The sequence below is a fragment of the Raphanus sativus genome, chromosome 4 (genome assembly GCF_000801105.2).
Source record: "Raphanus sativus cultivar WK10039 chromosome 4, ASM80110v3, whole genome shotgun sequence".
Lineage (NCBI taxonomy): Eukaryota > Viridiplantae > Streptophyta > Magnoliopsida > Brassicales > Brassicaceae > Raphanus > Raphanus sativus.
Genome location: NC_079514.1, coordinates 3,822,771 through 3,840,855, shown reverse-complemented (window position 1 = coordinate 3,840,855; position 18,085 = coordinate 3,822,771). Strand labels below are relative to the sequence as shown.

Genomic DNA, 18,085 nt, shown 5'->3' with positions numbered 1-18,085 from the left:
TTGTGTTTTAATTCCATTTTTAAATTAAACATTGCATTTAATTGGAGATTCTGATTAATTTAGTTTATTATATACGGTAGCTCCTCAGATAATAATTCCCTAACGATTTCTTCATTAGGAAACCTAACCCAAACAAAAGTGCCAAAAATTAAACTCCACAACCAACATTCTTAAAAGCCTTTGATTGAATACACCAAAGTTTGATGACCAAACTGTGCATATTTTCCAGTATGTGCAAATTATATTCACTTCACCACCTAGATGATAAAAAATCAGAAGGATCAAATCATATCAAGAAGCTAAACAAATGTAGTCAGAAGAGAGCTTTCCAAAAAAAATTGGACCACTATTCATATTTCCTTTCTAAGCGATTAGTGAACATATGTAATACAAACAGAAGCACATGATCTTGATGAATCTAAAATAAAATTCACATACATAAACATAGTTAGTCCTTTCTGTCAATGCCTCATTAATAAGGCCACTACTCTTTTTTTTTTTTAAAGTGCTGCACGAAAGATAATAATATACGTGGCAAAAGAAGTAAGAAATCTCTATATAAATCTATTGAAAACAACAAGAAAATTGAAACGAGGCTATTCGAAACAACATTGTATTTACTGCTAATGAGCAATGTATACTCTACCAAAACATTTATAAAGGCCACAATACAATATTGTAAAAGAAACATATGAAGGGTAAAATACAGTAACAATTTTACCCATCCCCAACTCAAATAACTTGCAAGCTTTAAAAAAAATTACAAATAAATGGAGAAATGAGATGAACAATTGAGGACAAAACTCTAGAGAAAACAACATAGAGCAAAACACCCCCTCTTCCCCAAATGCTAATCCGGATATCTAAAACCAAAGATATGAGGGCTCAAATGAGCAAGAATAGATGTCAAAAAAACAAAAACAAAAACAAAAAATACCTGAAGACAGTTTTCAGCTTTTGAGGGACAGTATATATAGTTCACAAGAGAAAGATGATCAGCTACTAGAAGCAAACGCAGCAAGAGCGTTAGCTTGAGAAGGAGGTAGACCACTTATTAATGGATGCAGCTGATCGCCATAAACCGATATCAGGTGGGAGAAAGTTCTCCCTACAATTGCTTTCACTTCAGCTTTCTCCACTGGCGACTCCACTACTTGCCCAAAGATTTTAACCAGGTCCGGAACATGTGACACGATCTATTTTTGCATATCCCAAGCACAAGGATTAATCCCCAAAATGAAAATGTTCCTGTAAGAACTTGAAAAGTTTTAGTGGAAAAAAAAGTACCTGTGGATTGGATGCCAAAACAAGTGAATATATACAGCTGTATACAGCCATGGACTCCTCTTGGTCTTCCTTTAGAGGTAGACATTTTAGCAACACTGGAAGTACCTGGATTATATATAACTTATGGAATGAGTACAGTGTTTCCACAAGGTTCCATGAGGTAAGCAAACAAATAGAAAAACTGGGCTAGTCCGAGATCATACTTGATTTAGTGGGACTAACTGAGGATGAACAACAATCATCCTTGCGGTTGCACCTGCTGCATTATCCCTAACACCAAGGTCTGTCTCTGACTCCCCGAAAAGCGGGTAAATTCCACGTAGCACATCATTAAAATATCTGGTATTGAATCAAGGGAAGACAAATGTGGCATGTGACAGAAAAAAAAAAGACAGAAGATGGACGACAGATAAGCATATAAATCAATGGACAAAAGTCTTTACGCCTTGAAAAGGATACTTAAGAGCAGTTTCACCCCCGTTTTTGCATAGCTCTCCGACACAGAAAGCTGCATTCCTTCTATTGGTTGCATGACGTGACCCCAGTTCTTTGAGCACCAAGGGCATTACCCTCTGCCAAAAAAAATATTCACAATGTTTGGTTTTAATATAGTTTCAACATATAGAAACGGATCATAGAGAGCATAAGATATAAGATGAGGAAAATCACATCAACATAGGCAGCGATTGGAGCACCCATGTCTTGAGCAACTTCAGCAAGACTGGCAACTACCATCGTCCTATCCTGTGGAGGACGTGAAGCTTTCTACAGAACACAAGAAAGTGAAAGTAAGCGCCTCCAACTTCAATGAAACAAGTTATGGGGATGAATGAATGCTGTAGTTATTAATACGCACTGCGAATTTCATCAACGGTTCGAAGAAATTTGCAAAGACGGGCTCAAAATGAGACCCCATACACTTTGCAAAGGCCGGGAGGAGGTCGGAAACTGCATCCATGAGAACTTCATCATGTCCAGCATCATCATCATCGTCATCACTCTCATCTTCTACCTGCTGGCAAGCTGCTTTCTCCCTCAGCAGCAGCAATGTCGCATCAACAAGGGCTGGTAAATCTACGAAACAAATGTCTTCAGCACAAGTGTCCGTCCAAGAGTAGAAATGATAACTGAATATCATGAATTAATTTTTTTATAAAACTGACTCTAACAAGAATAGAGAGACCCACAGTTTTGAATGGCTACGTAACCATAATCCTTCATGATATCTGCAATGCTCAAGCAAGCCTGAGCTACAACCTCCTTGTCGTCATCTTCAGCCATGGTTTTGATATATATATTCATAACGGTATCTGCGGTGGACAAGAACTGTTTCAATATCTTCTAGTAATTCTTGTTGTTATGAGAAGAGATCAAATTGTTGTGTAATGTGGATTACCAAGAATTTCATTTGCCTTCCCACTTCCATCCTGCATAAGAACCAAACACTCAGAAAAAAAAGAAACTGGAACGGTGGGGAGGAGAGGAGAAAAGTGGGAGAAAGATAGTAAGATTCAAGATCAAATCCCTTACATTATGAGTCTGGAAAATGGCATGTGCTGCGGCCAATATATCTGCAATTCCATCAGATAAAAAAAAAAGAGTTACGTTTAGATACTCAGAGTAGAATGCGTCTCTAATGCTACCATCATTGTCAAGTCTAACCCATAGATTACGTTAGCTTTTAAAATAATAACAGATGCGATGAAACTGCATATTTCTAACGAAAATGAGTGGACATTATATTGCACATGATATTACAAAAGCAAAGGGCCTAGAAAATTGACCACATATTGGCCGCAAGAAGGAAAAATCTACATCTAACAATGACAATCAATGGAACAAGAAGTTAGATAATAAACAGAAAACTCACGTTTCAAACCCGTGATTGCTTGAAGCCGAACATCTTCATGAAAATATCCAGAATGTTTGTCCATGATCTTCAATGATTCCTCCAGGTAGCTGATAAGTTAGTTAAGGAGCAATGAAAAAGGATTCTCGTATGAAGTTCAAAGAAAAGAAAAAAGTTAAGAGAAAGATGAAGGATACGGTGCAAAAGATGATTTAGTGTGGAGTGCAAACAGGCCAAGAGCTTGAGTTGCAGCTGCCTTCTCATCCAAAACTCCTGTTCTTACGCTTATGTTCCGAATCCTGGGCTCATCATGAGCTTCATCATCAGAGGATACCCCACCAAAATCGTTCACATTTTCATCGTCTGACTCATCAACGATGACCGCAGACCCATCATCAAGATTGCACGAAGTAAATACTAACGGCATAACGCGAGGTAAATACTGCAGAAGAATTGTTTTGTTTTTTTTTTGTTTACTTAAACATACTCAATGGAGTCAAAGCTGTTATAAGTCTATTTAAAAAGAAATGTATACACACCTGGGCAAAAGTGTCATCCAATATTTCAGCTATGTTGCTGAAGAATCCATGAGTATATTCTCGCAACTCACTGAACTCCAATCCAAATCCCTGAAATTTTGGTGATTTGTGAGCTCTCTCTTCCACAAAAATGACATACTTAGTTCAAAGATACAGAACAGTAAGGTAATTACTGATATTGCGGCATCAATGAAAGGTGGCAAAATGGCCTCCATCCCTTCTCTCCCAACAGACATTGCGACAATCCCTACAAGCTCAGTAGACCTTGCACGGGCACGAAGATCCTCGTCATTAGTGAGCACCATGAAATACTTCATCGACTCTAAAACCCTCCCAGCGTATGGATTGAATGCTTGCTCTGCAGCAGCAGCAACCGACCCAATTGCCGACTGCAAGGAAGTAGCACAAAGATTAATATCAATATTTCAAAAACTCTGGCAAAGATTTGTTTGCGTACCATGCAAGTCTCTTGCAAATTACGCGGACTATTCTGGAGAGCTGCCATGAGCTTCCCCATTAAAGGATCAAGGTAAGAAACAATCTCCTCTCCCATGTTCTCACAGAATGCTGCTAAAGCATAGTATGACTTCTCCTGTGAACAGTAATGAGAAACGTTACTAATAAACTAACGTTTCCATGTTATCATGCTTTAAATTTTTACCTTCACTTCCTCAGATGTATCTTCAATCGCATTCAGAACACACGGAAGAAAACTCTGATAATGTGACAGGATCTCAGGCTGAAGATACTCTGCGAATTGGCCTAGTGAAAACGATGCAGCCCCTCGAACCATTTTCTCAGGGTCTCTCAAAGCTCCCAAGACTATATTCAGAACAATGTCCAGCTTCTCTTTGATAAGATCGTAGCAACCCTCTGATATAACACCTAGAGCAGTTACAGAAGCTTCACGAAACTTCAGATCCGTACTCTGACAATAAGTGGAAGAAAACTCGAAAACAGTGGGGAAGACATGCTTTGGGAGGTTCATAGCTAGTGTGTCGATAACTTCAGCAGCTGCACGGTCGGTAGCGAGATCATCATCATCGTCTTCTTGATCGGATGACTCGGCGAGTAAGGGGCACATAACTTGCAAAATCGGTACGACTAGCTTGTGTTTTTTAAGGGAAGTGTATTTGTACTTGGCCAACCATGAAACTATTTGGATTGCCTGGTCAATGAATGGAGTAAGGCATAAGGAATCATAACTCGAACCTCAAAAGAGAATAATTCTCCTAACCTGGTGGCGGGTGCTACTTTCAAGGGTCTGATTACATGAGACTTCAAGAGAGAACTGCACGATTGATTTGACAGAATCACCAAGAAGAGGAGCAGGAGACTCAATCAGCTCATCAAAAATCTCAAAAGCAAGTATAGCAACATCCTCCTCGCCAGATGCAATACATTTTCTCGCTACGTTCAATATGCTGGGGATGAAATCTCGGAACTTGACCTGATAGAAATGACATAAGCACATCGCTACAACAACATTAACCAAATTAAACTGAGGAGAAAAGTCGCTAGACATACCACATCATCCCCGTCGCTGGTGAACTCAAGAAAAGAGCCAACTGCCCTGGTACATTACAGAGTTGTGTAAAAACACTAGAGATACCGTAAAAAAGAAAGAGAAGAGGAACAGGTTGAGGAAGTAAAAAAAATTACTTGAGAGCAGCAACTCTGACACGACTACTGCTTTCATCTTGCATACACTTGAGAAGAAGAGCTTGCAAGTCAGCAAAGTAAGGCCTAAACGTGTTCCCAATAGTTTCAGTCAAAGAGCTGAAAAGGATCAACGCCACCTACATTACAAACAACAACAAAAAAAAACAAGATTAATTAAGCTAAGTAATAATATACTACAAAAAAAGGTACATACTTCACGGTGATCCTCTTGAGCACTCTGACTACACTGGAAGAGAAACGTTAACAAGTCAGGCCACTCTCCAGCTGGAACAGCGTACTTTGCTACCACACTCACAACATTGGCACTAGCACGTCTCACAGGTGGACTGTAAAATCAAAATTAAAATAAATAAATTTTTAAAATCCCAATTTTAAAAAACATAGAGAGGGGAAGTGAGAGAGACACCTATTCTCTACGGTGATGCTTTCGATTAAAGACTGTTTAACTTCCTGTTTCGTCTGCGGAGAAAGCTTGGCCCAGTGTCCGGTGATTCTTTTACGGAGGAGGACGGCGGCGAGCTGGCGGACGTTGGGGGTTTTGGCGGTGCGGAGGTGCTGGACTAAGGCGGGGACGACCTGAGGATCCTTGGCGAGGCGTTTGATCTGATCCTCGGCTTGGCGACGAGCGTCGTTGTCGGGCATGAGGAACTGGATCAAGAGAAGCTCCAGAGATTGCGCCATGGTTGAATTTGGTTGATCTCCTGAAGCAGACAGTGGCTGCTGCTGCTGCTGCTTGCTAGAGTTGTCGGAGAATGAGCAGGCGAATAGGGTTTTTGCTTTTCTTCGTTTTTTTTGTTTTTTTTTTACTTTTACTTTTACGGTTTTTTACCAGGTGAATTTTTATATATATTAGTCGGTATCGTATTGTTGATTTATTGGTAGGAAACGTAGGTTTATATTTGACTTAAATGTCTTACAAATTAATTGGATGAAAAAATTTAGAAAACAAAGTTTATATTTTTTTTATAAAAAGGATATATGCTTATTTTGTAACATTATCGATATGAAATTGATCTGTTATATTTTATAAACTAGGTGTTTTGCCCGCAGTTGCGGGCTTAATAATTTTACAAATTACTAAATAAATATATTATCAATTTGAGAACCACTAAAATAAATTATTTTCATGCTATTGATATATTTAATAATTAACTAAATATTAATTTTATATAAAATAAAGTTTTTTATTTTAATAAGATATTTTTTATTGCGTAAAAAAGTTTGAAAATATTCACATATATATACATAAAACTATATACATGTATTTACATTTATTTTAAAAATATTTTGATGTAAAAATATTTTGGATCACATAATATATATTTTTTAGATAATGATGAGAATTAAATTAATAAAATTCATTTTTAATTTGTGAGTAATTCTATATTAACAAATCTAATCTAATTATTTATTAAGGGTAATAAAGATTTTAAACGCTTTAACTTTTACCGTTAGAGAAGAAAAATCTTTTTGAAAATAGTAGTATAAACTAATTTTTCTTTTTCAGTTACATAAAATTAATTAAAAAATTGGATCACAAAATTTATAATTTTTAGATAATGATGAGAATCAAATTAATGAAATTCATTTTTAATTTGTGAGTAATTCTATATTAACAAATCTAATCTAATTATATATTAAGGGTAATGAAGATTTTAAACGCTTTAAATTTTACCGTGAGAAAAGGAAAATCATTTTGAAAATAATAGAATAAACTAATTGTTATTTTTTTTAGTTATATAAAATTAATAATTTTTCTTGATTAATCTTTAATTATGTATTTTCTGTTTTTTTATTTATTTTAAATTTATTATTAAAAGATAATTTCAGATAACCACACAATATATATAAAAATTATCTTTTATGTTTAAAATATATAGGTTTCAGATAATTCTTCTTGTTATTAATATAATTTTCATCACTTATTTAGTTAAAATCATTTAAATTCGTTTTTATTCTGTAGTTAAATTATATATTTTATTATATACGAAATAAATCTTAAAATTCATTTAATATTCTCTTTTAAATTATTTAAATTTAATAATTTTATTTTATTATATAGAAATAAATCTTAAAAGTCACTTAATATTCCCTTTTAAATTATATAAAATTAAGAATTTTATCTGTTTAATATTTAGTTATATACTTTATGTTTTCAACTTTATATTTAAAAAATTCAGATAACAACACAACATACATATAAGAATTATATTTATAGTTTAAAATATTTTTAGATTTTGGATAAATCTTACTATTATTAATTTTAATCAATTATTAATCAAATAAATTAATTTTTGTTTTTATTTTTAGTTTAATTATATATTTTAAGTCACTTAATATTCTCTTCTCAATTATATAAAATTTTAAAAAATTATTTGATTAATATTTAGTTATATACTTTATGTTTCCACCTTTATAGTTAAAAAAATTCAGATAACATTACATATTTATATGAATTATATTTATATTTTAATATATTTTTAAATTTTGGATAAATCTTACTATTATTAAGTTTAATCAATTTAATAAAATAAATTAATTTTCGTTTTTATTTTTAGCTTAATTATATACTTTATTCATTAAGGGTAATATCGATATTAACCGCTCTAAATTTTAACGTGGGAGCTCCGTTGCGAAAATTTACTTCGCAAATAATAGTATAGATAAAATTTGTCAACGTCACTGGTTTTGGAAGATTTTAAAATTTAGTTTGTTAAAACTTTACAATAGCTAATTTGTATGTGTGGAATGCTCATAAGTTTTAATTATATGAACTTTAATGGCATTCATACTAACAGCAAGTACTGAGAAGCAAGTAACCTAACCGGTAGAAAGAAGATCTTGGTCCAATGGTATTGTATCAAATGTAAAAACACACCTAACGTTCATATGAACATTTGTAAATTTCAAAATGGAAATGCATGCGTATAAGAAATCAGGTTTTATCTATCTATTATATTAAAACAGAAGTCATGAATTCTAATTCATATGTGATTTCAAAAAAACGGATTACTTACTAAACTTGGTCACATTGCAATTTTATCTATGATTAATCTTCATATTAAATAATATCATTTATTATATTCATTTTTATTTAAACTAAAAATAAATATTAATTTAAGAAAATTCTAACAAAATCTTTAAAGAATCTTTTCAGAATCTTTTCAATATTTATTTTCGAAAGTTGATTAATTTCAATTTTAGTTGTCATAAAATATAATCAAAAATTTAAATTTAATTTAGTTTTGATTTGTAAACAAAAAAAAATTATATAAAACATTGTAATGATAATAATAGCCACTTAAAATGATTACTTTTCAAAAATACATTTTAAAAAGATTTTAAAAAGATTTTGTTGGAAAGCAATATCCATTTCTGTTTAATTATATAACATGTATAAAAATTAACTTATCTTTAAATTTTGTATATACAATAATCTATTATATAAACTGAATAAACAAAACAAACTACTAAAAGTAATCTAGCACTTTGAATTGCGGGTCAGAATTATAGTAAACTAAATACAAAATAATTCTAAAGTATGGCATTTCTAACAAATCTAACATTTTAATTAAAACTACTATATTAAATTAAATATGATAAAATTATTTAAATCTCAGTTCAAAAATAAATATTTTAAATTGATAAGTTAGTATATTTTATTTTCATAAATATAAAACATTTATTCTAAAAATATAATATGTTGGTAGAATGGTTTAACATTAATAAACTATATAATACATGTATAAAAAGTTAAATTTTCTTAAACTTTTATATATACAATAATTTATTATATAAACCGAGTAAACAAAACAAAATTTTCAAGAAAATATAGTATTTTGAATTACGGATCGGGATCACAATAAATTAAATATAAAATACATGCATAATAAAAAACAATATATATATATATATATATATATATATATATTTGTGATCATTTGAAATAGTTAGTTAATTAACAGCCTGAAAACTATAAAATTATTTTAGTTGAAATAGTGATTTAAACATTTAAATATATAAATAATCTTAAAATATATACCAATTAAATAAACCAAATATTATATAAACATGAAAATAAATATCCGCACGGTTGTGCGGATCAAAAAATATATGTTATAGATTACAAAGCTCAAGATTCAACAAGGTATAATGTTTCCTATTGATTGAAACACAAAAACGCTGAAAAAAAACAGGAACGACTAAATGTAAGAGTTGCTTTCTTAGACCACAGTAACAAAATCTCACTTTAAGCTATAGAGCAAAGACTAAACATTATAACGAGAGAGACCTATATGATTTTTGTATTGTTTTCTATAGCCGAAGGATATATATTACATCTCAATGTCTTCGAGGTCTGGTAATGGGAACCTGAGAAGAGCTGCAATCCCAGTGAGTGTTGCCAACTCTGCAAGTTCATCAACACTGTATAAGAGAGTTTGCCACAATTAAGAAAAAAAAAAAAAGAGATATAAAAACAAACACTCACGTTCCCCTGAAACATGCATCGACGAGAATATAAAAGCCTCTCCTCCTGAATCTTTCACCGACTCAACCAAATCCACATACTTCTTCCTTGTTTTCACGTCAGAGTTCCTGCACATAAGAATTATATAACGTCAATCACATTTGCCTTTCGAAATTACAAAAAGTCGTCGAATAAGGATTTAGTAAACTCTTTTCCATTACTGAACCTGAAAAGCTCATCCGTGATGAGAAGTGTTTGGACTGCCATTCGCTCATGAGCAACTTCTACGTGTTTTGGCCCATAGCATGCTCGAGCTGGATCCTGGATTAAATAAAGCAAACGAATCTCAAGACGCATTGAAAAAATATTCTTAAAACGGATGAGAATCTCTTCATTGCAAAAGAACCTCACATTTGAAAGCATGGTGAAGAAATCGTTGAGAGCTTTGACCTGCAAGAGGCAAAATTCACATCAAGCACGTACAGTCCATTTCAAGATGAATTTAAATAAGCGACCAGAAAGAAAAATAATCCAAAAAGACAATATAAATTCTTATACGCTAAACCAATTCTGAGTGAGCAATTCAAAAAAAAAAAATTGAAAAGAAAACCATGTAATTAATCAAAGCTAAATTGACATTTCAAATCACCTCTTTTGCTGCTTTAGTATCTTTGATCATATTCATCACGTTGGGGGCATTTAGAACCTCTCCTAGGCTATGTCTGTGCACCAAACACAACGTTAGAAATCAAAGGAAAATTTTTGAAGGCTTTATAGAAAGTGAACAAGCAAAACAATACAAAAAGCTTAGACGTGATTTTTCTAAAACTTTAGGAGATCATTATTTTAACAGGTTTGCATAAACTATTTAACAGAAAAACTACCTATATCCAGAGTTTGTGTGCACCAGAATTATACGTGATTTGTTCTCAATTATAGGTCTCAACTGTCTTCTTTCAGCTTCCAATAACAAATGACGATGAAACTGATCCTGAAGAAAATAAACAATCAAAAAAGCTTATCATGTGTGCATTTTGTACAATGATTTTACCCTCTGTAAATTTAGAAATAGCCTCGAGATACAAAAAAAAAAATTTACCTTTGTAAAGCCGGGACTGGCGATCACTGCACAACGAACGACACTGAAGTCAACATGTTTCACAAAGGCCTGTGATATTCCAATAGTCTTTTAGAATATGTGAAACTCAGGTACGCTTTTTGTGGCGTTACAATAAAACAACAATACGAAACATGAATAATCTGAGAACTACAAAACAAACCTGCAGAACATTCTCAAAGAATTTCTTCAAAGCCTACAGAAAAAAACAAAAGAAAAAATTGAAGGGTTAATATCAGATAAATTCCATCAGCCATAGTTTTGGTCATGTATGTAATGAAACTGTGCAGGAACATACAGATTCGTAACCAGCAATAGCAGGCCCATGCTTCCTAGGAATTGATGTTTCTATTTTTGCACGGCTACTTGTGATACTGCAAATCATTAGACAATAAAGCAAACAAGATCAGAAATGAAAGATTTTATTTGACTCCATTCATACTTCTTCAAACACAAACTAGAGTAAGTAGTACCTTCTGCCGACAAGGAAAATTTGTCCAAGTCCTTCTTGCATTAGAACTACAGCGAGATCAGCACTAGCAGCGGGATCTATGCAAGGGAAAAAAAAAGTAAAATAAACCTGAGACCGGAATAAATATTGATTTCCAGGCCTATGAGCATATACAAAATCAAAAGAGCAGGATACCTGAAGCCTGCTTGAGTGTATCAAGAGCCAGTGAGTCCCAAATTCCCTGAAAGTTACACATGTACACATATCCAATTATAACAGAAGTTTTAGAAAAGAAGCGAAAAGTTCAAATCAATCACCAACATAGTAAGCAGGCTGCTATAGAAACAACATCAAGACCTACTATCTACAGCAAGATAGCTTAAATGGGATCGTGTACTTTAACAAGCATACTTAAAAGGCAATTTGACACTTCTAAGCATTCTAAAAATAAATATTAAAAGATTGTGGAAAATTAATCAGATATCTAAAAAATATGTAGTGCCGCTGCTTCATTCAAAGTTCCGAATGGACTACATGATCTAGATTGCAGGAAGCATCTACCTTTCTCAAAACAAAAGGTCGTTTCAGCTCAATCTCCAAAGTATGGAATGCACCAATCTGCAAAACAACACAAGCTTCAGCACACACAAACAAAAAAAGAAAAATATATATATGATAAAAGTGAGCGTGGAAGCCTACCTTGACGTGATCATTCTCCAGGATATTCTTCCCACGTATGCGCAGAACAGCCGCGTCTTTGTCATAGTCCACCTCCTATAATTCATATAAATAAAGAAAATTGAAGACAACCAGAGGATAAAATTAGACAAAGACACCTTCCAAGACCGAAGGGCTAAAGACAACCCATATGAATGCAAAGCAATATACTACTACATTTATTGTGATGGCAGCAGAAAAGTATTAATAAAATGTGCAAACCAAAACCCATAAAAACATACCTCAACTTGTACTTCGAGCTTCAGTCTAACCCGCTCAGAGTCTCTTCCCCCACCAGGTACCTCTCTCTGAACCTTTCTGATGCCAGGGAAAAACAATAAAAATCGTAAACGCCTTTTTAATAAATGTTCATAATCCAGCACTAGTCTCAATCAAAACCATACTAAGAACACAAGTGGCAAACATAAATTCCTTGCTTGTTATTAACTTGTCAAACAAAACAAAACAAAAAAAAAAAACAATAACTGCTAACTCCATGCATGATATAATCGATAACCAAACACCAAGATTTTCATGAAATTCTTACAAAACCCCCAATGAATTTTACAAGGTGAATTGAATTTGAAAGAAAGGGAGAGTGTACCTAAAAGTGACAGCCATTACACTATCACCAGTAGCAATGAGGTTATAAGCATACCAGAGATCATCAGAGTCCTCAGCCACCATCTACCCTCAAACAAAATTCACTCAGCAAAGCAATTGAATTGCAGCTAAAGCTTAGGGCTTCAAACATGAGCCACCAAAGAATCAAATCAAACCTTAACGCTTCCGGGTCCATTACGAACGAAATCCCTGCGAACGATCTTCATCTTGTCCGGCTTTTAAAGGATACGTTCTCTAACAGAACCTGTTGACAAGGGCAGTTGGTGGATGAGAGCTTCAGAGATTCAATCCAGGAGACGCACAGATTCGATTTCGACAAAAGTCTCTCTCGCTTCGCACCTTCTCTCTAGGAAAAGGTCAAACAGCTCTTTATTAGTCCTAATGCTATTTTATTCCAATTTTACTAGATTAGGACAGGCCATAATTTAATACGCTAAGTGTATTATTAATAAGTTTTGTCAATTCAAATAGTTATGATAAGAAAAAGCTTTTCGGCGTCAAACGATTTTCATTACATAGCCCATTTGGGCATTACAAGGAGGTTTTGAAGAGCATCTTATAGCCCATTTGAGTTTAAGGCCCAACTATCAAATCAGTGACCAATGGAAAGCCATAAGTGACACAAAAGTCAGTAGATAGATACATTTGAAATAAATACACAAAACCGATATCAAATCTAAACTTGTCTACTGATAAAATACAAGTATGGTAATTGCTGATGATGTTGGACGGCGTTGTGATACGTTTCTGTCGGCATTAAATTAGTTTCTCCGATTAAAACACCTTTCGTATGTGGTCCACTTCACTGCCAATTTAACTGATTAGATTTCTGATTTTTTTATTAGGGGTATGTATGACATCATTTGGTACTAGTTTTTTTTATTTGTGAAAGGTCATTTTGGTACTAGTTGCCCAAAAAGAAAGAATAAATTCTTATCAGATCTTCCTTTTTGTATGAAATTCGTATTAGATCTTAGGTCATTTCTTTCTGGGATGTTGACATGTTGAGTCCAATTAAGCTTTTTCATTATAACTTGCTATTCTATGCAAAAATTCAGTCAAAAAAAAAAAAAAACTTGCTATTCTTAACTGAGGCACAACTTTGAACGATGTTAATGCATGGCGAGACGTGATGAGTGCGCGACTGAGAACAATATATTTATTTCATGAATTTGAATGATATCGATTCATTTCGCATCCATCTCATCGGCGTCATCGCATCTCCATAGATAAGCAGTTATGTTTATAAAGTTTATAAATACGAAAACAAACCTACAGAAAAGTGGACTATACATATATATATGTGTCTGTACGTGCGTGTCATCAAGGACTAGGTCGTGGCTTAGGTAATTAACAATTATTTAATTCAGATACAACTTACAGTCAACTACAACTCATACCTAATTATAAATTGCCTAACTTATACGATTTCGATACATATATTGGTTTTATGTGACTATATTACAGCAGCCAAGTTGTGAACGCGTTAAGCTTGACATGGCCTTTATAATTGTTTAAACGATACTGATTTTACTAACATAAATTAATAATGTCTCCTCCTTGGAGAATCAGAACAAAATATCTGATATTGCCATAAAGTATTAGCACAAAATCTACAATCTGTAAGCTCCAATCATATGCCAAATGATATGTGATTAGAGTTCCAAATCATATACTAGTAAATTTTAAAATCCATATCCCTTGTATCCTTGTTAATAATTTTTTTCTCAAGTGCAATAAAACATCCGACCAGCAAAAAATAGTTCATGAATTTGTCAGATATGGCTTGTGTTCTACAATATAAAAGTAATAATATCGAGATAAAAAAGATTTAGACAAAAGAGATCTAGAAGACAACAACAACAAGTGCAGTTTTCTTGAAAACGATGTGTTTACTGAGTTATTATATTAGTGAATTAAAAATAAAAAACTCATATTATTATAATCGGTAGATTAGCGAAGACCGCTAAACGCTAATGTGTAGTTGAGCGTGTACGACGCGGTTATTATTTATCTATTTAGATAAATGAAAAAAGCAAAAACAGAGAGTCATTGTCACAAACAGTGAAGAAGCAAAACTCTCTTTACCTATATAAACGAGACAAAGAGGTCTTTCTTCTTCACAAGTCATACCACCAAACTTCCATTACAGCTCTCTCTCTCTCTCTCTCTCTCTCTCTCTCTCTCTCTCTCTCTCTCTCTCTCTCTCTCTCTCTCAGAACAAAAGAAGAAAACGCAAGAGACTTTCTAGATCCTTCTTCTTCCTCTTCTAATCCCTCACCTGATTCTCAAGTTATCATCGACCATGATCTCTGTCGTAATCCTCGCTGAGCTACTGGTGGAGTACACATCAGCTCTCGCTAAACTCACCGCCGGGATGCTTCCTAGACGGCAAGGCGAGGACAGAAACGTCGTAAGAGTTGGCGGTTTCATCTTGCCTTGTCCTTCTCCTTCGAGTACTAACCGGTCGTCGCCGTTTCCTGACTTTTCTTCTCATCTCGTAGACTTCTGATCTGCTCGAAGACTTTTTAATCAAAGACTTTGCTTCGGGTCTTCTCCTCTTTCTTGATCTAAACTAAGAGTGACGGCTGAGGTTTTTTCCACTGAGTGTATCTCTGCCTCTCTTTCTCTAGATTGTGATGAACTCTGTAAATTTTTGTATCGAAATATAATAGAAAGTTATATATCTTTGATGAACTCCTGATCTTTACCTAATGACGTACGATGATAATCTTCCAAGAATTTTTTTTTTTTACGGTGTTATGCACATTTATGACGATGAATAAGTAATAACTTCAGTTTATATGACGTCAGAAATAGATGAAAAATAAGAAGGGAGAAGAATATAACTTCTCTAAGATAAGTTTTTTTCTGAATTATATGGAGTATACTGACAGATTAATCACGTGTTGTAACGTTTCGGTCCTATATTCCTAACAATATTAAAATGTTAATTCTATAGAAACCGGGATTTGAATTTTAGTGGCTTTACCGTATTGAGTTTTTTCTTCAAATTATTTACCATTAGACAGGAACCCAGTTTAAGTTCATTAAATTATCTAGCTTCCAACTCCGAATGTTCAACTGTTTTGGTCTCTGAGATAAGTCGCCTTTATCTGTTTAAGTTCATTAAATTATTTAGCTTCCAACTCCGAATGTTCAACTGTTTTGGTCTATGAACTATATACATTCGAAGTTTGGTTAGAAGTCAATTTTGGACCGTGAAGACTTTCGGACGATTGAAAACGATTTAGTTTCAACATAAGCATGGGAAGGTAGAGGTAGGCAAACGGGATTTTGTAACTACGGATAGAAACAAGAACTTGAAAGTTCTTAACATTGTCGATCCAAAAAAAAAGTAAGAACTTGAAAGTAAACAGATTTTATCCCATTTTATTTTCTCAACTTAGGTTTGGAACGAAAAGTGCAATGGGAAGATCGGCAACTAATAACTTATGAAACATTAATAGTTTTACAAAACATTAGCAAATCTTTAGTGTATTTTTAAAAATGATAAAAATAACAGCCATGGCAAATCAAAATAACATAAATAATTATATTTGTATATTCTTACTTAATTATCACACGAATATATTCAATCTAATATTTGAAATGATTTAATTTTTAATTAGTTTAAACAATTTTAGTTAGATTCGAAAATTTAATATGATTTTTTTGTTAAACTATTCTATAATTTTATCTTTAGATATGAAATTTAAATTTCTTTTTATAAAAAAAAAAGAACTACTTCAAACATTCTAAAACACTTAAAATATTATAAGATTTACAAATTCTATAATAGTTAGTTTTATAATATCTTATGAAATAACAAATTTAATAACATTAAATTTTAAAATAATTTTTAATATTGATGATTAAATATAATACATTTGTCAATTGAATACATCGACTTTAATAACCAAAGTTTGTCAGAGGGAGACAACACCATGCTGCTATACTAGCGTATACAAAGAATGACAAATCATCCTGTTTCCCAACAAGAATGAAATATATATCAATATGTATATATATGTGTCAAAATATATATGATGAATAAAGTTTATTTTATTTAAGAAGTATCGTAGATGGATCTAGAATAGATGGAAAAAAGTTTTTTTTGATAAAAAAATAAATAAAACTGAAGATGACCAACTCCATCTGATGAAACATTCACAAGAAACTTGAGCTATGAAGATGCGATGTCACTGCTGGTGAATTAACTAGGTGATGTCACTGCTGAGCTATGCTAGTAAAAATAAAACACATGTGAATATCGGTAATTGACTAGAGGAACAGCTAATGATATTGTGTACGCGGTTCATTTTTATATTTTGTCTGTTTTAAAGAGAAATATATTTACTTAGATGATAAAAAAAGAGAAATATATTAAAATATGAAACACGAGTCCGAGTAACGACGACCAAAGTGGAGAAACTCTGGCTTCTTTCGTCTCCCTCGGTCTCTAACAAATAAAGAGAGTTCTCTTTCTCACAAGTCATTTAACAATTTGCAGCTCCCAAAATACAATACAAGAAACTTCAAGATCATTCTTCTCCGGCCAATACTCAAGTCTCATATCGATCATGATCCCCGTGGTAATCGTTTCTAAGCTACTGGTGGAGTACACGACGGGTCTCGCTAAACTCATAGCTGTGATTCTTCCGAGGCGGCAAGGGGACGGCAACTTCGTACGGATTGGCAATTTATCCGTGTATTGTCCTCCTACATCGTCGCCTGTTCCAGACTACTCTTCGCATCTAGTGAACTTCTGATTAGCGACTTTTCTGGGAGAAAAAAAAAAAAGAAAACTTCTGATCATCGACATCGATGTTTTTTTCCTTCTAATTTTTTTAATCAAGTAAATGAATGACAGCTGACGATTCTTTTCGCCATTTTGGATACTGAGCAGGCTAGAGATCTGTCAACATTTATTGTATTGAATTATATAATAGAGATTATGATAATGACAGCATTTCCTTAATTTATGATAACTAATCATCTGTTCTGTTCGGGTATAGCAACTGTCCCGGCCAATGATGATTTCCAAATGTTGGTATGCTTGTTGGAAATGTGTAAATAACGAATGCGTGATTTTACAAATAAATGGTTTGAAAATAAAAGTGGATTAAGTGGAACGAATTCATTCAGTGATCTAAACTTTACAAGAGAAACAACAACAGAGATACAACACAGCCCAAAACTAGGAGAGTCCTTTCAACAAAGTGGAACGAATTCATAGTACTTAAAAGTATTTGCCATTCAAATCAAAATTAAGATCAAGTTTTCATATAATACTTAAGTACTTAAGTGTTTGACGTTTTAATTGGTAAAAATATGTATTTTGTCTGAT

At 33.1% G+C, this 18,085-nt stretch overlaps 4 protein-coding genes across 5 annotated transcripts; 2 read left to right on the top strand and 2 right to left on the bottom strand.

Annotated features, from left to right (window-relative positions):
* Positions 1 to 597: 597 nt before the first annotated feature.
* On the bottom strand, positions 598 to 6,128 carry LOC108855212 (uncharacterized). 2 transcript variants are annotated; one of them, XR_008945244.1, is made up of 21 exons: positions 5,765 to 6,128; positions 5,552 to 5,684; positions 5,338 to 5,474; positions 5,203 to 5,248; positions 4,913 to 5,125; positions 4,337 to 4,843; positions 4,133 to 4,267; positions 3,849 to 4,064; positions 3,676 to 3,765; positions 3,334 to 3,578; positions 3,158 to 3,246; positions 2,818 to 2,858; positions 2,684 to 2,714; positions 2,475 to 2,597; positions 2,144 to 2,361; positions 1,957 to 2,052; positions 1,747 to 1,859; positions 1,491 to 1,626; positions 1,288 to 1,392; positions 938 to 1,196; positions 598 to 863 (listed from the first exon to the last, which is right to left on the bottom strand). XR_008945244.1 is itself a non-coding variant. In XM_018628976.2 (20 exons), exons 1-20 carry the CDS (start codon positions 6,037 to 6,039, stop codon positions 996 to 998), a joined length of 3,150 nt encoding a protein of 1,049 aa, XP_018484478.1. In that variant the 5' UTR covers positions 6,040 to 6,128; the 3' UTR covers positions 598 to 995. The 2 variants fall into 2 exon arrangements, 1 of the variants encoding a protein (XP_018484478.1); XM_018628976.2 differs by having other exon boundaries at positions 598 to 1,196.
* Positions 6,129 to 9,436: 3,308 nt separating this feature from the next.
* LOC108849285 (protein PELOTA 1) lies at positions 9,437 to 13,129 on the bottom strand. Its single transcript, XM_018622833.2, has 16 exons — positions 12,891 to 13,129; positions 12,716 to 12,798; positions 12,354 to 12,429; positions 12,094 to 12,168; positions 11,956 to 12,012; positions 11,590 to 11,635; positions 11,417 to 11,492; positions 11,242 to 11,317; positions 11,107 to 11,139; positions 10,926 to 10,994; positions 10,711 to 10,817; positions 10,476 to 10,548; positions 10,238 to 10,276; positions 10,053 to 10,147; positions 9,848 to 9,954; positions 9,437 to 9,766 (listed from the first exon to the last, which is right to left on the bottom strand). Exons 1-16 carry the CDS (start codon positions 12,939 to 12,941, stop codon positions 9,693 to 9,695), a joined length of 1,137 nt encoding a protein of 378 aa, XP_018478335.1. The 5' UTR covers positions 12,942 to 13,129; the 3' UTR covers positions 9,437 to 9,692.
* Positions 13,130 to 14,893: 1,764 nt separating this feature from the next.
* Positions 14,894 to 15,432, top strand: LOC108851504 (uncharacterized). Its single transcript, XM_018624944.2, has one exon. The coding sequence runs from the start codon at positions 15,041 to 15,043 to the stop codon at positions 15,245 to 15,247; it is 207 nt and encodes a 68-aa protein (XP_018480446.1). The 5' UTR covers positions 14,894 to 15,040; the 3' UTR covers positions 15,248 to 15,432.
* Positions 15,433 to 17,211: 1,779 nt separating this feature from the next.
* LOC108851695 (uncharacterized) lies at positions 17,212 to 17,716 on the top strand. The gene has a single exon (XM_018625157.2). The coding sequence runs from the start codon at positions 17,319 to 17,321 to the stop codon at positions 17,505 to 17,507; it is 189 nt and encodes a 62-aa protein (XP_018480659.1). The 5' UTR covers positions 17,212 to 17,318; the 3' UTR covers positions 17,508 to 17,716.
* The last annotated feature ends 369 nt before the right edge of the window (positions 17,717 to 18,085 follow it).